The 27,523-nt window shown below is 43.9% G+C and overlaps 1 protein-coding gene across 1 annotated transcript; it reads right to left on the bottom strand.

Moving 5' to 3' along the window:
- Positions 1-258: 258 nt before the first annotated feature.
- LOC147028016 (putative acyl-CoA dehydrogenase 6) lies at positions 259-26,618 on the bottom strand. Its single transcript, XM_085877943.1, has 9 exons — positions 26,393-26,618; positions 25,003-25,123; positions 20,529-20,658; positions 17,047-17,153; positions 12,463-12,630; positions 12,124-12,297; positions 11,788-11,949; positions 11,211-11,361; positions 259-3,421 (listed from the first exon to the last, which is right to left on the bottom strand). Exons 1-9 carry the CDS (start codon positions 26,549-26,551, stop codon positions 3,328-3,330), a joined length of 1,266 nt encoding a protein of 421 aa, XP_085734069.1. The 5' UTR covers positions 26,552-26,618; the 3' UTR covers positions 259-3,327.
- Positions 26,619-27,523: the final 905 nt, after the last annotated feature.

Raw genomic sequence — 27,523 nt, 5'->3', positions numbered from 1 at the left:
AACGAGGGCATTACTCTCTTCCATGGATTGATACAAGGAAACAATTGATGAAACAAGTTCAATAAAGCTGTTGGTTATGCTTGAAATGAGCCAACCCAAACGCAAAACCTAACCTGAACCATAAACCTAACCTTCACCCGAACCCCCATTGCAGAAATACGAGAGAACTACTGCTAAAACCACCATTAAGTCCTTCGTTCATAGTTTGGTGGCATACCATTAACATGCTCTATTACATATAAAAGAGAAAGGACAAAATTTGTTGCAACATCTTTATTGAAGGTCAAGATTCATAAAAGACATACAAACTAGAATGGTGCTCTTCGGCATTGTGACATCGGCAAATATGCCTCACCACATTATTACACATACTTGTACCAAGTTTTATTTAAATCCCTAAATGCAGATTTAAAAAAAATGAAATAATTCTGGCTGCCAGACCATGCGTCCAATCTGTTTGAAATTTAAAACGTCATCCCCATAACTACTAGATCATAATTGTGTAGTTTCACGTCCGTTCCATAAAGTAGTTCAAGAAACATTAAAAAAAAAAGATTTTTGTTCAATCAACTATGGCTGCCAGAGCACATGACCTATCAATTATTCATGAACACCATGATATCCCCAAGACTTGGGGAACATGTGTGAGGATTTGCCTCAATCTATTCAGTCGTTTCGGAGAAGACATTTGAAGGCTTCTATGTTAAAAAAAAATATATGGCTGCTAAACCACACAACTGATGTCATCAACTTTTTTTTTTTTTTTTCCAAATGCAATTTCGACCGAGATGACCCTCAAAAATTTTCAAACTGATCAGATAAATCATTCAACATATGCAATTATGACGTCATAACATAACCACCTATGATCTCATTAAAAAAAATTTACTTATTTCTCATGGAGAGTACTTGGCATGTGCCAAATTTCAATTTTTTTTTCAATGGAGCGGTTTGGGAGACAGCAGTCCAAGGTTTTCAATTTTTTTCCAACATGGCCGCCACACCACATGACTTATGTTGTCATAATTATCATTAAAACATTCGACATGAGCAGTCACACCAATGGTGACAATTTGTTTCAGATAAGCAGTTGCAGAGAAAACAAAAAATTAGCACTGACAGACGGATGTATGTTCAACCCGAAAACATAATCCTTCTGGGGACTTCCACAGCGGTGGCATAAAAAAACATAAAATGCATTTAGCTGAAAAACTGTCCACCGTAGAGCCTTAGTGGTTAAGGTGGCTGGCTTGGAACCTTCGGGTCCTGAGTTTGTGCCATCATCATCCACTAAATTAACAACAGGTGGGGTTGACTCAGCCTGTCATCTTGCTGAGGTCAGTGAAATGAGTATCTGTGTACAGGGGTCATAACCATTTGGGGCGACCTGTATTGGAGTGATGACCTATCCAGGACTGTACTCCTTGCCAAAGAAAATACCTTAGCAGCCCAATGTACATTTACAGCACAAAATAAATGATATTATTATTACTCACAATAATTTCATCATAAAAAAACGACAGTAGAATTGATAATGTAATTGTTAAAGCACTATTCCAGCATTCATTCCAAGAGCCTTTTTGGCAAGAGGAATGTGCAGAACAACTGATTGCAAGTTTACACGTCATGTAATTGCCACGTGCAATAATCATTCAGCATGTGAAACTCATGCACCCTTAGCTTTTTAAAGGTGACACGAGGCATTCTGAGCTAATTTGAAAGTCTGAGACACCAGCATGTGCATCATTCCAAAAAACACACCGATTACATTATTTAACCAGAGGGGGAGCACTCGGGAGAGTGCAAAACCTCCGCCGCCAATACTGCTGGGTCACTCAAGTGAACCTTATATCTTATTCATTAAATATGATGTCAACAGTGCTGACAGTTATAGTTCTTTTCTCCAACATTTTTTTTGTGGGGGGGGGGGGGGTTGGAAATCACTTAAAACATGTAGAAATGCAAAAAAAGAAATCGAAATTTGGTTGAAAAAAAAGTTGCAAAATTTTTTTTTCTCTTACAATTATTTTTGGGGGGGTTGGAAATCACTTAAAACATGTAGAAATGCAAAAAAAAAAAATTTTTTTTCTCTAAATTTTTTGGGGGAGAGGTTTGGAAATCACTTAAAACATGTAGAAAAAAAACAAAATTTTTTTTCTCAATTTTTTTGGGGGGATTGGAAGTCACTTAAAACATGCAGAAATGCAAAAAAAAATTCTCTAAATTTTTTTTTTGGGGGGGGGGGGAGACCAAGTCAAACATTTAATGACATGATCCTTGGACCATACCTAACCCCCCCACCAAGTTTCGTCGAAATCATTTGAGGAGTTTTTCCGTAATTCTGTTCACAAACAAACAAACAGAAAGGGGTGAAAACAATAACCTCCATCCATCTTCAAAGATGGCAGAGGTTAACGAGAGGATTTACAAAATACCTCACCAAGTAAAGTCTAGAGGGAAAAAAAAAATATATATATATATATATATATATGAGAAGGGTCTTTTCAACTCTTGTTTTGCATTTCCACAGGGTATGGGAGGAGGACACAGGGTGATGAAGCTGGATATAAGCTCAAACACAGCAAGAAGGGGAGGAGTAAAATCAGGGATGAAACAGAAAACCAAAGAGAGAGGGAGCGTGGAAAACAATAACCTGGAAAGGAAGGGGTGTCACTGGAGTCAAGTACAGTTTTGTATTGGTGTTTTCAACTCTCACTTTGTTCTTACCCTTTAAAGAAAATCAAATTTGGACCACATTCAACTGATTCTTGTTTGGATTTTGATCAATGTCAGAACCTTGGTTGGCACATCGTCAATTATTTACTACATGGCTGAGACAATGATGTAGCAGGGGATTCACTTGAGAAAAGTGACACTTTTCGTGACGTGAAAAGTGACGTTTTGCATACAAACTGATGTTTGTGTGTTTATAAACCTGCGCGCAAACTTTCTGAATGAAATCCTGAACAGAGGTTTCTAAATGAACAATAATTCAACTATTTGGGACAATCTCGCCGGCTCTCAAATCTGAATATCTCCGCTATGTCGGTAGATGCGGCAATATTTATGACATTGCACAAGTTAATACAGGTTACAAGTTAACCGTTATACTAATTAATAAAACGAGCAGCTTCACTGTATGCTGAACTTTTCAATGATTGTTGCAATTTTACATGGCAATAATACATCAAAATCCACATTCCTAAAGAAAAATTTACATTAATCAGTACTTGATCAATTTTATTATTCCGTTAAATGAAGGCACTGCTAAAATATCAATTACTATCTTCACCTCATTCATCTATTAACTTCAACAATGTTGGCAACTCATTTTCTCTTTGGCAAGATATCCATGTACTTGCAGATAATAGAAAGCATAACCTCATCAGCACCTCCTCCAATGGACATCAACCTCGAATCCCTGCAGGAAAAAAAAAAATTAAGAAAAATAAATTGCAAGACAACAAAAGACAACAGCAGCCTCACTCTGTCGATCTGAAATCGATTAGATGCTGGACTGAGAAATGGAACATGTCCTCCAATCCTGACAAATCTCATATTATCACCTTGTTGCTCCAGAAAGATCATCAAGTTAACATCCAGTGGCCTGCAAAAGTATTCACCCCCTACCAATAATGCCACATCTATATATCAATACTGAAGGACCAATTTTGTGCTCCTCCTGGCGGTCGCGTCACGTCTTACTCGGTAGTGTGACCTGGACTGAAAGAAACATGGTACCTGTAAGAGTGCATCGCACATTGTGGCAATAGTCAAACTTCAACTCTGAAGCAGAATAAACACTTTTCGTTTTACATTCGTTTACATGGCGACGTGTGACGTCACCGCTGAGAGGCGTCAGGACATCATGACATCATCGGTCATTCGCTGATGTCACTACGTCCGTCATCGACAGACTGTTACCGCTGAGAGGTGTAATTCCACTCCTCGAAAATAGCGTCTGCAATGTAAAACCCTCTTCTGCACATGCCGACTACCTCAGAATGTGAATTTCACACAAAAAAAAATGTAACAAGAAACATTGTATCTTCTATCTATATATATATATCTATATATATATATATATATATATATATATATATATATATATATATATATATATATATATATATATATATATATATATATATATATATATATTAATAATGAAGGACCAATTTTGTGCTCCTCCTCGCGGTCGCGTCACATTTTTCTCGGTACTGTGACCTGGACTGAAAGACTTCGTACCTGTAAGAGTGCATCGCACATAGTGGCAATAGTCAACTTTCAACTCTGAAGCAGAACAAACACTTTTCGTTGAGACGAGGACGAGGAGTGAAGGGGCGGGGGTGGGGGATGAAGAGACGGGGCGAGGAGTGAAGAGGCGGGGGCGGGGGATGAAGAGACGGGGGCAAGGTAAGCAAATTTTTGGGTGGGGGTAAGCAAATTGAAAGCGGGAGATGGGGGAGGGGGAAATGCAGCGGGGGATGAGTGGGCGGGGTCGAGTGTGAGGGGGTGGACGCCCAGGGGCAAGTGGGGCGGGGAATCAAGAGACGGGGGACGGGGAGTGAAGAGGCGGTGGCGGGGCTGGGTAATTAAATTTTTGGGCGGGGGTAAGCAAATTGAAGGCGGGGGGGAATGCGGCAGGGGTGGGGGATGAGTAGGAGGGGGCAAGCACGCCCTGTCCCTCGAGTGTGGGTGAGCTGGTTAGGGCGGTTGAATGAACGGAATCCGTCTGTGACGGGTCCTCGGCTGGTTTGGATGATTTCCAAATTAAGCAAAAAAAATATTTCCAAATGAACTTTTTAATTCATAACTGAAGAGATCAAACTAAACATTGTTATTGTTGAATGAGGTTACATGTCAGGAATACCTGCAAAAAACAGACTAATCAAAATTTACTGGTTGCAAAAGTATTGTTACGGATCCGGGATTCGAGGCTCGCCACGAGGGGAAGCGCTCGGGTCCCTCTCAAACGACCAGTCCTGAGCCGCTGGGCACAGATAACTCCGCGCACTGGCAGGTTGCTAGGCAACCAAGAACGCTGATTGGCACGGCCAATCTGGGCAGGGTTACACTACTTGGAGTGATACATTAAATGTGGACGGCCGGTCAATTAGGGTCACGTGCCCTTAACACACAGTTTACTGCTGAGCATTACAGTGAGTGCACGCTAACTAGCAAGACAAAATTAACAAGCTAACTAACCACTTCCCGTCTGTCTATACCTGTGCACTGTGATGGACCAACAAAGAAAAAGACAACTGAGACAGATTGGAAATTACAACAAACAATTATTTATTACAAATACACAAGCAAGTAATCATTTAAAAGCAAGAAAGTACAAAGGCACATCAGAACAGATTTAACCATCGTATTCTTCGAATGCAATCTTACTGACACAAAAGACATGGCCTTTTGTTCACAAAAGATTCACTCAGGGGAGAATAATAAAACAAGAAGAACTTGAAAATAAAATAAAAGTAAAGAATGGAGAAAAGAAAAGCAGTCTTTTCTTTTTTTCCCTCACCTTACACAGCCCAAATATACAAGACAATGCAGAGGAAAATGGATGGGGAAGAAAGGTAGTGGCGCTGTGGTGCAATGGGACACGTAGCCGCATTCCCGAGGTGCCCAGACGCAGTAGGCAAGTCCTCTCTGGCGTCCCAAATATACGAGCTACATATGCGACTCGCTCTCCTCCAGCTCAGATTCTTCATCCTCAGGCCCCCATCAATGAGGTGCTGACATTCACCCTCCTCGTCCTTCGGGGCCAACAGGATCGAGACTGCAGGATGACGCTCGTGGAAGGAGTGTTCTTTTTTTCCACAGACGCTCAACACCAACTGCTCGTGAAACCTTCCTTTCTTTACCCTCACGAGCCTTCTCAGTCTTCTGTCTCTCATGAACTCTTTTCCTTCTCTTGAGCTTTTTCTTTCTCTCATAAGCTTTCATTTTCTCCCTTGAGCCTTCTGCATCTCCGAGCTCTTTTCATCCTGGCTTGTGCAAGGCTCTCCCATAACCGTCTGTCTGCCTTTTCTTCTTCCTCTCATCACTCTTTTTTATCCTTCTCATGAGTCTTCTTTCTCTTTCATTGGTCCGTAGCTGATGAGGGTGGGTCCACGACATTGCTTGTGGAAAATGCCACGTTGTTCTGAGGGAACTTTCAATGCAGCCCCCGCCCCTCCCTTCACATACCCAAGGCCATGACGAGAGTCCTCAGCCCCTCCCTGCATGCACAAAATGTCCTTTAGTGCAGTTATGCACTGTACTTCTGCCTGCGAGAAGCGCCGCACCTCACAGGCCATGAACACCAAGCGTCATGAACATGCATGTGAGAATGGACATAGTAATCTCATCGGTCTGATGGATTAATGACCACAGATGGATCGGAAGTGCCCAATTTAGCATTGCGTGAATGGAGGGAAAACGGAGAGGAATTCCGCTGGACTGAGGGACGACCGAACAGCTGCAGAGTTGAAGGTAAGACTGATGGGGGTGAAGGAGGGATTGTTGAAAGGATGTTTGGTGAAGGGGAGGTAATTGCTGGATTTCGAAAGGCAAGGGGGGAGGGGTAACGGACCAATGGGGAAAGAGGAATGATTGAAAATAAGAGGAATTGAATGGAATGATGGTGGAAAGAAGGAAAGATTGAAGGTAACAGAGGGAGGGGGGGGAGAGGAGTGGGTGAGACATGTCACTGGGGGGAAAAAAATACAGCCAAGCCAACGCATGCCCTCCCCCCCCCTCCTGCCCCTCCCCACCCCCTGAATCACTCTTCGACAAGGGACCAAGGACTATCCACACAAAGATTAATGAAATAACTGATCCTCGGGTCACCGACGTGTCCATGTGTGCTCTCCCCCTACGGTAGGTTTCCAAAAACAAAACATTACCCCCTCCCCTTACTAGACTTGTCCCAAGTCTGCCAATGCTTGTGCACATATTAGGTGTGATTCCCTCTAACATGATTTACCTTGCCTATCCCCTGAGTGCGACAATGCATACATGTCCTGCCTTTGAAAATAATGAAAACCAATGCATTGGATTCTTTTACTCTCACACATTCAAGTGAGACAGTTCTAAATGCAATTCTATACCGAAACACATCCAGGTGGACTTAAACATTTTTACAACAATTCTTGACAAATTTCGCACTGGTTCAGTCCCTGGTGCGGAAATGAAAATATGAAAACGCTCTTCAGCCATCAACTGGGCAACAAGTGGCCATCAAATGGTCTTTCACTGCTGAAGACAGTGCTTAAGGCCCTGTCACACCTTGACGTTTTAGCCAGCATATGGCAAGGTATCAAAATATATGTAAAACGCTGGCGTACGCTGAACTATTGATGTTTTCTTCCAGTTTTGGACGTATTCATAACGAGTTGGACGTATGCATAACATATTAGTAACGTACACAGAACGTTTTCAAAACATATTGATAACGTATATCAAAGAATGCTGAGCATGTCGGCGTTCACAACCTATGCCCAACGATAGTCTAACATATGCATAGCACGCGGCAGCATATCGCCGACGATCACGTGGCGTAGCCTATTAAAAGGCTGCGGCTCGACGATTGAAATCAGAACCGCACGAGACAAAGTGTCAAGCCAGTGTCAGACCTTGACGTTTTAGCCAGCGTATGAAAAATTTGCCGAATACATTAAGAGCACGCTGACATACGTCATAGTATGCCAAGTACGTCGACAAATTTTCAGCATGTTGAAAATTTTTCAACGTACACCAGCGTACGACACGTTTTGCATACCCTGGCCATAAGTTGTTGGCACGTTACGCGATCATTGACACACGTCACTTGTAAGTTACTCATAAGTCGAAACACGTCAGGGTGATGTTTTGCATCAGTGTTCCAGACTCCCTGTTTTTTTTTGTTTTTTTCAGCACGACGGTGATGGTGACACTTCGATTTCTAGTGCGGTTATGATTTAAATCGGTGAGCGGCAGCCTATTCATTATATTATAACCACACTGGAAATCGAAGTGTCAACATCACCATCATACCGAAGAAAAATAAAATCCAGGCAGTCTGGAACACTGCCGCTAAGCATTACCTCGACGTGTTTCGACTTGTGAGTAACTTACAGGTAACGTGCATCGACGTGTGTCAACAAACGCGTAACGTGCCTACAACGCGTTACTCATAGGTTAGAAATAAGTTTCGGGTACGCTAAACATTACCTCGACGCGTTTTGACTTATGAGTAACTTACAAGTAACGTGTGTCAACGATCGCATAACGTGCCTACAACTTATGGCCAGCATATGCAGAATGTGAGTCATAAGCTGGAATAAGTCGAAAATTTCAAGCATGTTAAAATTTGTCGACGAGCTCGGCGTACTACAACGTATGCCAGCGTGCTCTTAACGTATACAAAACTTACCCATAACGTTTTCGACGTGTGCCAGCATTTTAGAAAAAATTTTCATATGTCAGCATATGCTGGCTAAATCGTCAAGGTGTGACAGGGCCTTTAGGGGGAAGTTATGGGGAAAAAAAAATGCAGGTGGGACCACGTGGCCATTTGTCAGTAGCAGTCTTAATGACCCACGTGCAGGGCCGGATTTAGGCATGGGCAAGCTGGGCAGTTGCCGAGGGGCCTCCACATATTTCATGAAAAAAAAAAAAATTGTAAGGAAAAATGCATTTGTGAGTGCCTGAATGGTAGTTGGTGGAATAGATACAAGATATTCATCTTATCTCTTTCTCTATTTTATATAGAAGTCAGTTGACTTCTATGGGAGTATGGGACTTTGCACGTCTCTTTACTATTATCCTCAAAATTTTCAGGTTACATTTATGGTCCTTGCATTTTTAAGGTTACTTTAATAGTTAGCTTACATTTGGTTAACCCGGTTTCGCCGTTTGCTCTACAAAACTGTTGAGGTATATTCAGCTCACATCATGGCAAGAAATAGTGGACAGGCATGCGAGTCACGCGTGCTCACTTGTATCTAATGTGAACAGATATCTTATGCGAGACTGAGATGTACGTATATAGATTGATATGATGTTTATAGATGTACATTTTTATTCAGATTCTTTGTTCTTGAAAAAAAATATACTTTAGGGATGACTGTAAATATGTCTCATCACCTTTTTAGTATTCTCAGGTAGGTGGGTCTCCACTACTGAAGGCTGCCCAGGGGCCACCACATGTCTAAATCTGGGCCTGCCCACGTGGCCCATATTGAAAGATCTTCTTTCGCCTGGAGGGCATCATCGCTGGACCATCATCAGGGTAAACTACTCTTCAGCCCATGGGGATTACTCTACCCTACTTTCCAAAATACTGATGAACTGGACCACAACAAGTGGTCCTTGGCACCAATGTTGAAGAACAGGGCCACACAAAAATGGCCCTCGGCGTGAACTTTGAAGAACGGAGCAATCATCAGGGTAGACAATCTTCCAGCCCCTGTGGATTATTCTGACCCACCTGCCGCAAAGTTGATGAACGGCGAAACACAACAAGTGGTCCTTGCAGATCATTGTTGGAGAATCAGGCCACACAAAAGTGTCAGCCACTGGAAGAGGTTGTCTTTTAAACTTCTCAGCCTCACCATGAGGCATTACCTTTTCTGGGTGGACCATATCGAAAAGCTAACTTTTAAAGCCAGCCGCAAACTGGGTATCCTCCATATTTCCAAATTATTCCTTGAAAAATCAGAAATATTCACAGCCCACAAGGCCTCCATAGCTGAATGGAGTACTGCTCTCCCATATGGACTGATGTCCCAGCAAGACATCTGCTTCCACTGGATTATGTGCCATCTAATGCTCTCAATATTATTGGAATCTCCCATGATGAGGCCAAAGCACAAGGCCTGCTCATCTCACAGAGATGTTGGTGGCCTCTGGTTTCCACCTCCTGTCCACGAGTCTCCCTCCCTCTGCTCTCAGACTGCAGACCTCACCCCAGCTCCTACAAGATGCACATATTCTTCCAGTAACTCCCTCACGCTAAACCACAAAAATCCCAGCTTTCGACACACTGAAATCCATTTCTCTCAATTGTGGAAATTCTTCCACAGATGGTTCATCGACTTCCTTACAGGACTTCAAGCAATCGGTGTACTCACGCAGTAGATAAAGTCATACTCTCCAAGTACCTGCAATCTATTCTTTCCCCATTAATCCAAACCAACATAACCCTCTTACTTGCAGGTTAGTGCGCTTCCACCACCCCTCTTTTCCTATTTGTTCTTTCCCGTGCTTATATTGTATCCAATTGTTTCCCCACTGATCCACTGTCAGTATGTACCTTTTCACCATCCATCATTTCGCTCTTTAATGAGCCTTGATTTTGTATAAAATAAATAAATATCAGAAGAAGCATGGCCATGAGTAATTTGAGCTTCTGGTGAATCGACTTATCAAAATTATCAATTCTTACAGGTTAAATAATTAAAATTTGGCTGAACAAAGTGCATAAAAGCATGTTTTAACCACAAATACTCTCACCAGCAAACCGATAGATCGGAGCTCCCACCTTGTTGTATGCTCACAAGTCGGCCTGATGAGATAGCCAAGAGAGGTGTGTGCACTTGCCTCTATTGTCTAGCCTGGATGTGAATCTCGGCTCAACTATAAACTGCCCAGTCATGTTGGTTTTTCATAGGCAAGGGGAGTCAACAAAGTGTGCAGCAGCCACAAGAAGGAAGTTCAACCAGCACAGATTGTGAGTAGACTTTAAAGATCCCACGGTGCTTTTCATAAACAAGAGGTTAGTTATCGCCGGCACCGTCAACACATTACAGATTCCTAAACCTTTCGTCAGGTACCCGGCGTCGAAGTGGTGACCCGTCCAGGATTGGTTCTAGTATAGAAATGCTTCTCGACTAGTCACGATACAACCCACAGCTCTGTGTACAGCATGGGCCTCCAATTATGATTATGTAAAAAAATATATATATTTCAACCTTAAAGATTATATTGCCGCTGTTATTATTAAACACAATTTACACTAAAATTATATACAGTAGAATGTTGACAACGGTATTTTCGATGAGGTTTGATAAGAGGAAACCCCCCCCCCCAAAAAAAAAAAACCACAAACTTTCCACCTGAAACAATGATGAACCTGTTATGTTAATCTTTTTTTAACTCCTCTCAAAGACTTTGTTGTAAAGAGAGTAGACAGTATTATCAACACAAGCTGAGAGCTGTGCATGGAATAGTTGACGCACCTGTACTGACGACTCACAAACACCTCGTTGGTGAAACCCATTCCACCCCAGAACTGCAGGCAAGCGTCAGAGATTTCTCGAGAAAGGCGACCAGCCTTCAACTTGGCCATGGATGCCAAACGAGTCACATCATTCCCTTCTACATAAAGTGCTGTTGATGGAGAAACACAAAAGTGTACAAATAATAAAAAGTGACACTCTACAAAAAAACACTTCGACAACGTGGGATACACATCAAGTGTGGCCGAGAATAACGGACGCTCAAAAAAGATAAACATTATCAACTCATCTTGGTTCAGAAAGTCAACACTTGTTTTGTTTTTTTAAACAAATGAAACAATATTTATACCATCTCATGAATTAACAATAAAAACACATCATCATTTTGTTGTTATTAATTTTTGTGATTATTTTTACACTTTTCATTTGAAATTTATCGATTTTTGAATAAAACAAAAAGGAAAACGTGCATCATCGTGAAAAACAATGTATCATAACTTGAAAGCTGCACTTTCAACAACAAGAAAAAGTTTGAATTGTTACACTAGCTTCTGGTCATTCGGAATATGAAACGTACCGGTGCTGCGGTAAAGGAGAGAACGCAACAACTCGACCTCAGTCTGAAGCTCAGCAAGGCGGAAATGGACGACCTGGTTGTTGAGAACTGGCTGTTCAAAGACGATTCGATTCCTCGTATACTCGATAGTTTCCTGAATGGCCGTTTCCATTGCCAAGAGAGCTGTTCCACAGACATGTCAGTAACTGTTGTACTTCAGTGCACAATTGTATGTTCACCATTTAGTTCAATTTGATTTTGTGTAAAATGTTCATGCAGTCACAGTACGGAGGTATTGGAATCAAAAGAGGGTTTAGTTTTTCCAGTACGAGTCATCCATAATCCAAGGCAACTCACAGCCGGCAACACCCCACAGGCGCTCATTCTGAAACTGCAGCATCTGGTAGGTGAACCCCATTCCCTCCTCCCCGATTAGGTGACTCTCAGGCAATCGCACATCCTCAAAATATATCTGAGCTGTGTCTGAGCTGTACATTCCCAACTTCTCCAGTTTCTTGGCAACATGAACTCCTTTGCACACACGAAGCAACCACGGAGGGCAATTAAATCAGGAAACTGTGTCTTGCAGCCATTTTCACATCCATCACAGAGAATGAATAAAATTATTTTTGTCGTGCATTTTAATGTTACAATGTTAACCGAAAATTCCAAATACATGCAACACTGACAAGTCACCAGGTAGATCCATGGGCAGACAAAAAAGGGATTTGTTCTTGTGTGCTGGACCGTCACTCGTGTTGGCAAGAAGGCACATCCAGTCAGCTTGGCAGCCAGAAGTGATCCACATTTTTCCACCATTTATGACGTACTCATTGCCATGCTTTTTTGCTTTGGTTTTGATGCCTGCAGTACAATCCGCCATCTTGGATCACAACCATTATGGTCAAAATGAAGCATAATCATGATATTAAATTCATAAAACTAAACCCCTATAAATAGCTTAAATCACGTTGTTAGTGCCAGGTTATAATAACAAGTTTCCTTCCAAGGAATGTCAACGAAGGAGGAGGCCATTAAGCCCATCAAATATGCCTAATGGTTGCCAATCTGCAGCTGTTTGTCCATGCTGTATCCTTTATAAATGCTGAGTGTCAAGCAAGGAAGCAGCACATACCATTTTTAAGTATTTGATATGATTCGGCCAAGGTTCGAACCACCAACCTCCCCAACTCAGAGCAGATGCTCTAATCGTCACACCACTGGGTCTGTCATCCTTCCGAGGTCGGAAAAATCAGTACCAGTGTACTGGTAATAGGGACACTGCATCAACAGCATAGCCACATCCCAAACTAATGAGGCAACCAGCAGCCAGAAGGCTGCACTCACAAGAGAGACCACCGTGTCTGCTGGACACTTCCATTGTAGCAACAATATATTTATAGTTTTCACTTTGCATTTTTTTTTGGGGGGGGGGAGGGGGGAAAACATTGTCGAGGCTCGTATGAGAGCCAACACACAAAATGGACAACAAGGAGAGCAGGAGACAAGAGGGATGGGAGAGGGCAGCACAAAACAGTGGGGAACAGAGATATTAGGAGATCTGTGGAAGGGAGAGGGATGGGGCGGGGTACACAAGATGGACATTACATGGACTTTCAGGTCCTTACACGACAGGGACTTTCAGGAAAAAAGGCAGGGAATTTGAAAGAGTTGGGTTTGGGGTGGATTAACGGGGGTAGAAAAGATCATAGAAAAGATGAGAAGGTGGTGAACAACTGTTTTGAAGAACTGGAGGGAAGAGTGGGATTGAAGAGGGTGTGGGAGTTTGTTCCAAAAGTGGGGAAAAACAGAGGAATGCAAGAGTGAAGGTGAGCAGTGATTCTTGATTTTGGTAGTTTTACCAGAAGGGGGTTGCTGACAGACCTTGAGCACCCTGCGGAAATATGGGGGAACATTTATGTCAAACAGAGCGGGGGGGTGGGGGGGGAAGGCCGATGAGGAGACGGTAGAAGACAGAAAGACCACCGACCTGCCTGCAGTGAGAGAGTGAGAGACCCAAAGAGAGCCTCATCATGGGAGATACATATGATCTTAAATACCTTGGTTTCCACAGCGTGAAGCCGAGAAATGGGAGAGGTGGGATAACCAGCCCAGAGCGGAAAGCAGTACTCAATCAGGCTGTGGTCTAAAGCTTTTTATGTGGTCAGGAGCTCAGGTGTGTCAAGGAAGGCCTTTGCATGATGGAGTGCGCCCAGTTGGCGACCGGCTTTGGAGGCCAGCTTGGAAATGTGGCTTTTCCAGGAAAGATCATGACATTGTGAGACCCAGAAGGTTGAATGAAAGGACTTCAAGAGGATTGTTCAGAAAGGAGATGGTAGAGTTTTCTCGACAATCCTTTTTGAGAATGTGAGATTTGTCAAGATTGAAAGACATGTTCCACATTTTGGACCAGCTTGTGATTTTATCAACATCTGCAGAGAGTGAAGAGACCCCTGCTTGCCAATCTGAGGGATAGCAGATGGTACGACAGAGGGTGGAGTCATCAGCAAAGAGATAAAGAGGATTTTCCAGAAAGTCAGAAAGATCATTGAAGAAAACTAGAAAAAGAACAGGGCCCAGAACGCTACCTTGAGGAACTCCAGCCTGGACTGGAGATGTCCTAAGATACCTTAGGAAGAGAGTTTGGTGAGCATGGCAGGGTGCCACACCATATCGAAAACACGCGATATGGCTCTGATTTAATGTCTGCAATTGAAGATCTCCATACATTTTTGGGAGAGCAGAAGCAGCTTATCCAGGGTAGACTGACCTAGTCTGAATCCAAATCAATGATTGGAAATCAAGTCATTGGAGACGAGGAAGGACTTAATGTTTGAAGCGATGATGGATTCCATCACCTTGCTGATGATTGGGAGAAGACTGATTGGTCTGTCATTTCAGGGATATGTTTTTGCACATTTTTTATACAGAGCGGTGATGTTTGCTGATTTCCAAGCAGATGGCGGATGACCTTGAGCAAATGAGAGGGTGAATAGAACAGAGAGAGGGTCAGCAACGGCAGCAGAGCAGGTTTTTAAGGACAAGTGGACTGATGCCGTCTGGACCGGTTGCAGAAACAGAGGAGTCGAGGTTTTTTTAAGTTTAAAACACCATTTTTAAGAAGCAAGCTCTCCACCTTGTCGAGTGAAAAGGACACAGAGTCCAGGAACATTGGGTGCGACTGGATAAGGTGGGTACAGAAAGGGACACGACGGGTTTGGGACACAAGATTTAGAAGCACACACCGAGTTTAGGCATTCAGCCTTGGCAATGGCAGGCTTGACAAGCGATTGCCGATCGGTAATATAAACACCATGTACCTGGAGACATACGTCATGTAAAGCAATGTCTGAATTGAACAAATGATCACTTTTTTTTTGGCACTCGGAACTGCTGCTGAAGTCAATTGAGAAGTTTAAATTTTGAAATTCGGCTGAGAATAAGAGATTCGAGAGGTTATGACGTGCCAAAATTAAATAAAGCCACAAACGCTGGTGTCTCCGGGCATTTATCGGCATTGCAATGTATCCAGCAATTCATAGGTACGGTATGATTATAAGGCATTCAATGATACGAGTGAGGAAACTGAAAAAAAACAAAAACTTTATCGTTAACAAACCGTTGTGGCCCGTTCCAAGTCGAGGCATTGCTCGGCAGGCCAAAAACAATGATGAAAAAGAGCAATCAGAGATTGCAGACCCTCTCCAGTACTTGTTTTGTGTGGCGCTTGTGTAGTTTTGTGGGGTGTATTTTGTGCGGCACATGTGTACTGGTGTGTTACACAATTGGACACAAAACTAGAACTGCCACTTTATAGCTGCTGGCAGTGACGACCGGGTACCAAGACAACCTACTTTGATTGCACACTTGACGCTGACCCACGACATATATTATTCTTCAATTGAATTTAGAATGGGATTAAAATTAATTAAAATCAAATGCAAGACCAAATAGGTGCAGTCCTGCATTGGAATCATCAGAATGAACCCGAACCAGCAAAACAAAACAAAAAAACAAAGATGAAGTCATCTGGAGAAACCTGGATAGGATTTGCATTGCAGCTGCAACTTCTCTACCCTCAAAGTTCCTGTTTTTCATTGCATGGCCCACAAACCACTGGCGGATCCTGATGGCCTAAAGTACGACCCTGACGTGCGACCGATAATACACAAATGTGAAAACACCCCATCGTAATCCACCATAAACGCTATCAAATAGACGGAATGGTTTCAAATGAGTTCCAACACAAAGCATAAAGTAACATAACTACTCAGGATATGGTGGCAGTAGTCAAACAATTGTGCTTGCAGCCCAGTTAACCACAATGAAGAAGAGCATGTGAAGGCGGGGTCTAATAGCAGCCATTACGGAGTCCTGCAGGCGATGTGGCGGCTCTCACACTGATGTCTTATCGGCAAAAGTGGCCCCCCTTGAAAATTAGTGAAGATCACTGCTCAAAGTGAAGATCCAGGCACAGCCAAGTGAGCCTTATTCAAAAAAAAGTTGAGCCACTTCAGAGAGGAAGACTTTTGAAGTAAAAAAAAAAACAACAACAACAATTTGGCTGCCGAATCATGCAACTGATGACATCATCAATTTTTTTCTGTGGATCATTTTATCCCTAGATGACCCTCAAAATTTTTCATACTCATCAGATGTAGCGTTCTACATATGAAATGATGACGTCATAATGAAGGCACCTATGACATCATTAAAAAAAAACACACTTATTCCCCATGAGGAGTACATGCCACGTGCCAAGTTTCAATTTTTTACTTGGTGCGGTTTCACAATGACAGAGGTCCAAAGCTTTTTACCGTTTTCCAACATGGCTGCACACCACGTGACCGATGACGTCATATTTGTTAATAAAACTCTACTCGAGTCGTTGCTGCCATGATGAAAATTGTTTCAATCCGACAAGTGTTTGTGGAGAAAAACACACAAGTTCTGTGCAGACAAACAGACCCAAATGTAACACCCTCTCCTTCAGCGAGGGTAGTCAAGACCTCACGAGTGAGAGCGAGGTGACCAAGGATAATTAAAGGTCATTAATTGTCTTCAAAAAGGCTGTTTAAATTAACCCAAACACCCACTTTTCATTTGTGCACTACCTTAGAGTTCCCTTAGTACGCATGCAAAGTTTGAGGCCGCTGGGTTTCATCGTTTTGGAGTTATGGAGACGACGGACGGACGGACTGACAGACTGAATGACACACTGACATTTTTTAGTCTAGATACACAATTGCGTTGGTCTATAAAAGGGCAAAGCGTACTTACTGGCGACATCGGATCCTGCACCAACTTCACTGACTCCCAAACAAGCCACCTTGTCACCAGCAATGGTCGGAGCCAAGAACTTCCTTTTTAGTTCATCACTGCCAAACCTGCAGGAACATTCACCATGAATGGAGTCGTGTCCACCAGTGTTGCTCGCTACAAAGCAAAACGCGCAACAATAAAAAAGCAGCATACTTACAGCGAGTGCAGAAACCATCCTTGCTTTGGAAAAAGTGAAACAAGTTTGCCATTTTAATACATTTTCTTGGAATAAACTTATAGCAGCATAATCGCTCGTGTTGCACCCCAAACCAAGGACGATGAGGATAGTTTGGTGGTTGCATGTTTGCCTCCAAGTTTATTATAAATGTAGAAGATTCCATGGTACACCACAAGACGAGGTATTTGGACAGGTCCCATGGTTAAGCTTGATTATTATCCTTGCTTCCCATTAATTAGTTCAAACTTGGTTCTGGTCATTGCAGACCCTGCGACACTGGGATTTATAATGACAGCAGGAGAATGGCTGTTTTTGGAATCCTAAACATTTAAAACTCTCACACTCACCAATTCTAACACTGATTAGCATGCACACACACGCACTTCAGATTAAGTGTAATCAGAGTTAAGCATTCACTCTGCGTTTGGGAGGTCGATTGTACAATCCCCACTCTGGCAGTCATACCAAAGACGAAACATGGTAGATACATGCTGCTTCTATGCTTGATGCTCAGCATTTAAAGGACAGCGTACAGACAAACAACCACACGTTAGCATCCATGGGGAGGAGGAAATTTCTCAAATGGTCAGCTGAATGCAGAGAAAAAAAAAAGCAACGTCATAAAACGTTGGCATTGCATTACCAGTTTGCATTAGCATTCCTCACTAATTGTAAATAGTGCTTTGTATAGAAATGTTCCCAGCTCGTTTTTGTCTTTTCCTTCATTGGTCCAGCATGATCCTGATCAGAGCCCAGCCGGGACGTTATCCCCCAACGATCTGTTTCCTAGCAGATACGTCCTTTGCAGTTACGCTCGGCTGCATCTAATCTGGAAAGGTGATACAGTTTGAACAAGGTGTACCGAGAGCCAGGCCCATCGGCAGGGCTCAGTATTAAGGGGGGCATATGAACTGGATGGGGGGGGGCACAATTATAATATTTAATATTTTTGATAACCCGGTATACTATTGTATTCATGCAGAATTGACGCATCTATACTGAGGTTGCTGTCGCATATTAACCAAATTGATCTCAGCTAGATTTAATATGTTCTGATATTTTTGGCTGAAAATTATTCGAATGCAGGAGAGCCGCAACAAACTGGCACATTCACAATGCAGATATTCCATGATTAGACAATTGGCACCAATTCAGGTGCACTGATACAAGGTGTTGTCTAGAATTGGCATTAGAAAATTAATATACCAGAGATACAATGACTAAACGGGGGAGGTTGGCACCGGAATCAGTGCACTTTCAAATAAGATACAGTAGGGTATGACCTGCGATTATCACGTTAAACTATCAACAGCAAATACGACCAGCCTGAAGATACCACAAAGTCCGCATTTAAAGCAGTCAATTACACAGAGGTAAGGTTATGCACAAAGCACTGGATATGGGATATGCAAAGCACCAAACACAACATTTCACTTGAACATCAGAAGTACAAAGCAGCCGACCACGGCGGGTGCTGACCACAATCACAACCGCAACCACAACCACAACCTTTTTCATATATCCATGTCTTTTTCTACTTCTGCAAGCTAGCGCTCTCCGTGACTCGTCCCTCATGACACTAATCTCGTGACTCGCCAGATTTGACGGTTGACGGTTTTATTTATTAAATGATGCCTGCACCAAAAACAGGTTTTATCTGCATAATTTCAAATGTAAGCACGATTGAAAACACACATTTTTAATTTTTATTAGAAAATTACTTTTGTAAGATAGAAGGTTGTGAAGGTCACGCGGTGCACTTCATCTTAAATTATGTAAATTTGTCTTTTCCTTATTCATATTATGACTATTTAACATTTACACCTAACTTACAACCAATCAGGTAACCTGCTTAATCGGGGCTCCATATCGAAGACGCTGATTGGCTATTCCTTAAAACTAAATGATCCACGATATATAACCACCCACAGCATCGACATTCGACACAAGGTCTTGCGGGTGTGGTGTCTTGGCTGCTGGTGTTGGTGCTTGCGTTATTCTCTTTTATCTTGTGGGCTTGGACTGTATTGTCTTGCCAATTGCTTTTGGAGATGCGCTGGCAAGCGCACACTTATCTCTTGACTGTTATTCAAAGAAGGATATTATTATAGAACAGTTTATCCAAGAAGGCCTTATTATTCACCACGTTCAACATCTGGAATAAGGGTTTTAGTTCACACAGGTGAACTCGAAAACAGCAAGGAGTTCACGGTGGGCGCTCGTCCTTAAACACCAAGTTGCTCACAGGGTGCAACAGGGCATAAATGGGTGGCGTACAAGTAGGGGGGGCACCAGATGTGCAATGGGGGGGCATTGCACCTAAATGCCCCCCCTAGTAACGGGCCTGCTAGGACGTACTGTATATCATTGATGACATTTATCGGTATGCCGTCCTGATGAGGGTAAATAAACCCGAAATCCAGAGAGGTGGCTCCGTTTGATGTATAACTGATGTAGACCATGTAATCTTTGTCCGTTTGACAGAGTTGGCAGGCCGAGGCCTCGAGGTTGGAGGTGACGCTTTGGTGTAGGACTATGTCCAATGGAGATCGGGGAGTGCTCGTCACACTCCACGTGTTTCGATTTACCCGCCGATAACATCATGTGCCTTCTGGTCGAATGGTTTTCATTGGCAGGAACAATCGCCTGAGTGGCAGATGGATGGTTGTTCTGTGAGATATAATCCATGGCGATGTTCACCATAACAGTCAGGAGGTGCGTGTGTGCGTGTGCGTGTGCGTGTGCGTGTGCGTGTATATTCTGTTATCCTCCTTCACTGTGATAAACTTGACAAGAGTATTAATATTATCCCAAAGTATCTGGAAATTGACACGATGGACTTTTAACATCAGCGAGCCAACAAAGTAAGGCAACCAAATTGCACATTTTTCTCGGTACTTTAAATTCAGAACAAAGACACCACAGATCACAACTACCTTTGCAGATCATCTGACTAGTTATTGGCAATTTACGGACATGATAAATGAGCACCATTGGCATCTCTCTTTAAAACAAAACCAACATCTGCCATTTGAAATAAATGGAACCCATGCTATTTCCCACAGTTCCTTGCCAAAAGCATATTATGACATAATTCGGCTTTCAAACAACTGGAACCATTAGAGTCACCGCAGTCGAGAGAGATACGGCCATTGTTTGGATGCAAAACAAATTGGGGGGCAATCCAAGTTTAAGTCATAACAACTACATTGTATTCAAAATGATTACATGCATCTTAATAAGTTAAATGCTACATGGATACCTTGCGAGGGCAGGGGTGGCCATATCGGCTTGAACACCGATGGCCATGGGAACACCACCACAACGAATCCTTCCCAGTTCCTCCGCCACCGCGATGCTATAGGAGAAATCCAATCCTAAGCCACCATACTCTGTGGTACACAAATGCACACGCCATGTTCTGGTGTCCAATGTAGTTTTAACCAATTGCAGGTATACAAAACAATCGAGGTATCGACTGGAACCAGGATGGTTGATACCAATACTGTATCATTTTGAAGAATGCTTGCAATATTCTATTAGCATGACAACGGCGGCCCAAGTCTGATGCGTCAGGATGTTCATTCCAGCCACGTGCTTTGACGATCAAAACACACGTCAGCAGCAGATTGTACAATTTAATAATTATCCAATTACAGCAGGTCTTGATAGACCAGTGCTGGCACGGATTTGGTGGATTCATTTTAGTCTGGCAATCGTGCCTCACGAACGAGAAATTGGATTAGAATTGTTTGAGGCTTTTTTTTGCACAAGGTCGAGGCTCATGGAAAAAAAAATGGGAAGAAATAAAATGCAACAATTTTGTTTAAAAAAAAAAAAATATATATATATATATATATATATATATATATATATATATATATATATATATATATATATATATACAAAACCTCCACCACCAAAGGTGAAGGAGGTCATGTTTTCACCCCTCTCTGTCTGCCTGTTTGTGTGCAGGATCTAATAAGGTTGTAGACGGATCCGGATGAAACTTTGTGGACAGGTTGGGTGCGTGGCAAGGAGAAATTGATTTGATTTTGGTGAAGATCCAAATCAGGATTCGAGAATAATCGAATTTTACGGTGATTCTTCACCATTGAGAGAAAGTGAAAAACAATATATTGCATGATATTTCAAAAATGTACTGGCTCCATGTGTTGTCGTAGACCAGGCATCGCGGGGCGGAGGTATGCGCACCACCGAGTGCCCTTTGAATATATGTATGTACATATAAAAAATGTATACATTATATATACATATATTGTTATGGACCCGGAGTCGGGGGCGAAGACCACGAGGTGTTAACTACATCGGGTTCCACCAGACTCTCCAGAATCGCACCCGAATAACTTTGTGACACGGCGAGTCGCTAATGTATCGTGAACACCATTAACTCAACCACGTTACTAAGGGTCCTCCGTCGAATAAATACTATTCAAGTCAAGGTCACGTGATCTAATTTCCGGGGGGCACGCCCTCGGTACGCACTTGCTGAAACGAGAGCACTTCACCAGATCAGATGCAGCCGAGCAGGACTGCGAATCACGGAATGGCTCGTAATCAGATTGTTGGGGGGTAATGTCCCGGCTAAACGAGGGTGTGAGCCATGCTGCACCAATGAAACATGTAATCTTTGTTTGACAGAGTTGGTGGGCCGAGGCCTCGGGTTGGAGGTGACGCTTTGGTGTAGGACTATGTCCAATGGAGATCGGGGGGGTGCTCGTCACACTCCACATGTTTCAATCACGAAAAACATGAAAACGAGCTGGGAACATTTCTATACAAAGCATTTATTTACAATCAAGTGAGGAAAAGTATGTGGCACAGTGAATGGGGATTTATTTTATGTATAGCAGGGGATAGCAAGGAATTTGTGGGATGCAGCAAAACCCAAGCAATCTTACAAAAGCAGACAGAATAGAGTTATCCCGTTATATCGTCTACAATCTCAATTTATGCTCGAACAGGTGCCATCACGCGCGCACACACATGATTAGACAGCCAGAGAGAAAGAAAGCAGATGAGGATAAGCAAACTCTCAATACCTGGCCTGGTCGCCCTCCCAGAACGATGAAGACCAACGCAACCTAAAACGCTGAAGGAGAGGTAAGTGGGAGGAATACTGGTTGTGTCTAAGGTGTGGGAGTGAGAGGTATGATGTAGTGATGGGTGTGGTGTCGTGCCAGAGGAAAATGGGATTGCGAGTCATTAATGATGTTCTTTGTGCATGCAAAGAAGACAGGATAGAGGGGTGGATAGATAGAGAGACAGACAGACAGACAGACAGACAGACAGACAGACAGACAGACAGACAGACAGACAGACAGACAGACAGACAGACAGACAGACAGACAGACAGACAGACAGACAGACAGACAGACAGACAGACAGACAGAAAGAGAGAGAGAGAGAGAGAGAGAGAGAGAGAGAGAGAGAGAGAGAGAGAGAGAGAGAGAGAGAGAGAGAGAGAGAGAGAGAGAGAGAATGAGAATAGATGCACAAGGGGAAAGATCCCTAACCTTGTGTGTACAGGTCTGTCAGTGTAGCGTGTACCTCCATGGGACGCTCCGTCTGAGCATTCCCACCTCGTGATATGGCACGTTATCTCCTGCTTAATTACTTTTCCGGGGCTCGTGGCAATGTGTGCTCCGCACTGGTCTGTCTGACTGCACAGGCGTGGCGGAACGTCGGAACTCTCATGGCTCAATGCTACTCCTTATCTAAACCCTTGGCGAAGGGTGGGGTGATGACCAGAAAGCAACACATTGTGGCCCGAATCCTGTTCCTCTATTGGGCCACAGTGGCCTTAGCCAGGCCCTGCCAGGCTCCAGGACCAGAAACGTGCCGAGGATGATCCTAGTCGTGCGGCGTTCCTCAAAATAGAGTGAAAAATTGTAGTGATGCAGAGGTAAGAGGGGGTGCGGGAATATTTTTCCCGTGTGCAGGAGACATTTGTGGTCAAAGTGGTGGTTTCATGAGCAAGGTGTGAAGCAAGGTGAGGTGCAAATTGGGAATTGGTGCACATATTTGAACTAAATTATGGTGCACGATGCACGGGTGGTGTCGTGGAGAGTGAAGTGGTGTGGTGGATCTGAGCCATGGGAGGCATCATGGTGTGCCTGTTATCAATTACCTATTGAATGGCGTGTGTGCTTGCATGCTTCTTATGTACATTGTTTAAAAGGAAAGGGTTAGAGTTGGAATCAGAATATGAATTGGAGATAGGTACTCGACCTAACTACGAGACCCACACAACGCACTTCATCCCGTTAGTCCTCCCCTCATGTCTCGTTGGTTAACTTCCTGCGGATCACTGTATGTTAGGTGACATTAACTTTGAGGCATGCACTTTTGTAGAACCGTAACACTATACACACATTATATATATATATATATATATATATATATATATATATATATATATATATATATATATATATATATATATATATATATATATATATATATATATATATATATATATATATATATATATATATATATATATATATATATATATATACACATGTTACTGTTTTGCGGGTAAATCGAAGAATTGAATGAACGGGGAATATAGCATTGTGTGGAATTGCTTCGTCCATCGATGTGTAGGAGGCATCTATGAAATTAAGTAGGGAACCTGTGAGCTTAAGTGTTACGTGTCACCACATGAGGGGGTGGTGTTGTCTTAATTAGCTAGAGTTTAATAATAAGTTTACCCAGTATGTAATCACCCCTCTGTGATTTTTTCCCGATGGGCAACAGGTCCCTAAAACCACAAGTGGGTGGAAAACCCTGCCTTCAAATGGTGACAACATGTGAAGTGAAGCCCCCAAGTGATGATTGATGGGTGTGACGTTAGAGGCCTGCCGGGCTGGCCGTGCGTGCGGAGGCTTCCTGGGTTTCACGCAGGTGGGCTGCACCCAGGAGGCGGTGGATATATTGGCGTGATGGAGAGGAAGATTGGCTGGTGCATTTTGGAGAGCCATGATTAAAGAGGAAGAGGTTGCGGATTTTGGAGAGGCAAGAGCGGAGGGTGAGTGGACGCAGAGGAAGACGAACCTTGTATTCATGTTGAGGCGATTTGGCTCGAGTAGTGAAGGAAGATGCTGGCCTTTGGCTCTTGGTTGGGTCGGTGAGGCCGATTGATACACGAAGTAGCTACACTTCCGAGCCTTGGTGTTGAGTGTCGCTCGCCGAGTGCCTGGCTGGCGTTTGTCCTGCTTAGAGAGAAGTGAAGGCACCATTTGTGTGCGTCTGCAAGTGCTGGTGGAAAAGCCTCCATTCCAAATTCCACACGACCAGCTCTGGGCCAAGTTAAGTACAAGAATAGTTGAAAGGAAGGATTTTCTTTTTATTTTGTTTTCCCTTTGTCTGTATTTAAGTTCATGTGAAGAGGCACCTCAACTTTAGGATTTATTTAGTTCATTATTATCATTACCTTTTGAATTACTGTCATTTGTAAATATTTGCTTATTTTCATTGAATGTGTTCCTTTTAAGAAGCTGAAGCTGTGTATTTATGGTGGGGTTCGAGTATCAACCCCCTGTGCATCCATTTCATTCCCCGTGCTCCGCCCCTCCACCATTGCACCCCATGCCCTTCGAGCACGTGTAAAAAATCTCCGAGGATGAACGTGTCCGCCTCCTATTAATAAGGAACCGCTCGTACATATACATACATACACATATCTATCATATCCGCCAAATCATCCTCACCTGTGGGCTTGTTCACCCCAAGGAATCCAGCCTGGCCAAGGATCTTGAAGACGTGGTGAGCTGGAAACTGACCTTCCTGTTCCCATTTATCCACATTTGGGTTGATTTCTTTCTCGATGAGCTGAAAAACACATTCCCTGTATTACACTCGGAAGATCAATTTGGTGGTGAACTTACTCTGCGATGGGTGCTGCTTTTAATAGTTTTGATCATTTCGGGACCATTTACTACATGTGCAAAATAGTGGAAATTCTGACATCCCTTCACCTCCCATTTTATTGTCCTCACCCCTTCAATAACCCTCCCCTTCATTTTTATCGATTTTGCCAGAATCCTCCTACCTCTCCCTCCCTGCCTACATTGGATGGTGAGACACCTTACATTGGTGTTTGTCCGAAAATGTAAGAACTCGTACAAGTCTATCGGTGGGTTGTGACCTTGGTACTTTATTGAAAATCTCTCATGAATCGTTTCTTTAAATATTCCTACAAACCATCGATATCAAACCAACTCCCTCCTCAGAACCCACAAACTATTCAACACCTTCGCCCAACGTCCTGTCTCCATTCAACACCTTCGCCCAACGTCCTGTCTCCATTCAACACCTTCACCCAACGTCCTGTCTCCATTCAACACCTTCGCCCAACGTCCTGTCTCCATTCAACACCTTCACCCAACGTCCTGTCTCTCGTAAACACCTTCACCCAACGTCCTGTCTCCATTCAACACCTTCACCCAACGTCCTGTCTCTCGTAAACACCTTCGCCCAATTTATTCTCCCTCTTCCCAAGTGACTCCGCTCCTTGCACATCCAAGTACTCAAGCACATTTTAATCGATTATTAAAAACAAACTACAAAACTGCGCTGCACCATCGCATTGTATCATTTATCGATTTGTCTGTGCTTAGTTCGCTCCCAGACATCATGGGTGGACGACGACGACGACGACGACGACGACGACGACGACGACGACGACGACGACGACGACGACGACGACGACGACGACGACGACGACGACGACGACGACGACGACGACGACGACGACGACGACGACGACGACAACCCCCATGGCCGCTTGGACTCGTCCTTTAGTGAACTAAGCTGTTAGACACACACACACCGCACGTCCCACCGTGAACCCTGCCCCCACCGTGAACCCTGCCCCCACCGTGAACCCTGCCCCCACCGTGAACCCTGCCCCCACCACCCCCCCTGTGAACCCTGCCCCCACCACCCCCTGTGAACCCTGCCCCCACCACCCCCTGTGAACCCTGCCCCCACCACCCCCCGTGAACCCTGCCCCCACCACCCCCTGTGAACCCTGCCCCCACCACCCCCCTGTGAACCCTGCCCCCACCACCCCCCCCCTGTGAACCCTGCCCTGCACACCTTTCCCAGCGTTCTCCGCAGCTCCACATGCTGCTCAGTGTAGAAGATGTCCCGCCAAGGTTCGATACTGAGTCGTCTGGAGCTCGACTGGCCGGGGAATATCCGGTAGGAAAGTAGTACCGTCGATCGTCGTGAGAGCAAACCGCATCCAGCAGCCATTCCTGCAATCGAACTGGCTCCTTCTCAATTCTATACGCCCCGCCTTGATCCCGCCTCTTTCTTCTTTCCCCGCCACGCCCCGCCCCTTCCGTTCGTTTTCGCCCCGCCCCTTCCGTTCGTTTTCGCCCCGCCCCTTCCCTTCGTTTTCGCCCCGCCCCTTCCCTTCATTTTCGCCCCACCCCGCCCCTTCATTTTCGCCCCGCCTCTTCCCTTCGTTTTCGCCCCACCCCACTCCTTCGTTTTCGCCCCGCCCCTTCCCTTCGTTTTCGCCCCGCCCCACCCCTTCCCTTCGTTTTCGCCCCGCCCCACCCCTTCCCTTCGTTTTCGCCCCGCCCCACCCCAATGTCGCCACTTGCCTTGCCTCATTCAGATCCATACACATTTTACATATGCAAATACTCTCAGCCTTTCTCCAGCCGGTCCTCGTGTTGTGGCCAGGGCCAAGATCGCCACTACGTTTTACCCAAGGAAGCATCGGCCGGATATCACCTTCCGTTACATCATCCCAGCCAATGCACACAGACAAATCGTGACATTTTAATATTGGTTCCGAGCGCCAGCCAGAGTGACCACTGTATTCGTTGTGTCTGTGTGCCTGTCTGTGTGTCTATGTGTGTGTCTGTATGTGTATGTCTGTGTGTGTCTGTGTGTCTGTCTGTGTGTCTATGTGTGTGTCTGTGTGTATGTCTGTCTGTGTCTCTGTGTTTGTCTGTGTGTGTGTCTGTGTGTCTGTCTGTCTGTCTGTGTGTGTGTCTGTGTGTTTGTCTGTGTGTGTGTCTGTGTGTGTGTGTGTGTGTGTGTCTGTTCAGAGCATAACTCCGTGGACTTTGATGCGATCTTGATGAAACTTTTCAGAGTTGTTGGAATCGAACCGGGTTTTCGACCTTCTTCGACGAACTAACTCCAATAAGCTATAGCACGTATCCTGTTTCCTTATTTTAATGTCCACAACATTGTTTTGGGACCTTTTAA

The sequence above is a fragment of the Eptatretus burgeri genome, chromosome 4 (genome assembly GCF_056783735.1).
Source record: "Eptatretus burgeri isolate ZD-2024b chromosome 4, Ebu_testis_v1, whole genome shotgun sequence".
NCBI classification, from domain to species: domain Eukaryota; kingdom Metazoa; phylum Chordata; class Myxini; order Myxiniformes; family Myxinidae; genus Eptatretus; species Eptatretus burgeri.
This window is presented reverse-complemented; position numbering and strand designations above follow the sequence as displayed.

What these genes read in the sequence shown, in the direction of transcription:
- LOC147028016 (XM_085877943.1), bottom strand. Translation starts at nt 26,551, where the DNA reads ATGGCTGCTGGATGCGGTTTGCTCTCACGACGATCGACGGTACTACTT. An exon ending in TGCAGGATCCGATGTCGCCA is followed by an intron (nt 12,631 to 17,046) that starts GTAAGTACGCTT and finishes ATTGTACTGCAG; the next exon opens with GCATCAAAACCAAAGCAAAA. An exon ending in TCTGCCCATGGATCTACCTG is followed by an intron (nt 12,298 to 12,462) that starts GTGACTTGTCAG and finishes GTGTGTGCAAAG; the next exon opens with GAGTTCATGTTGCCAAGAAA.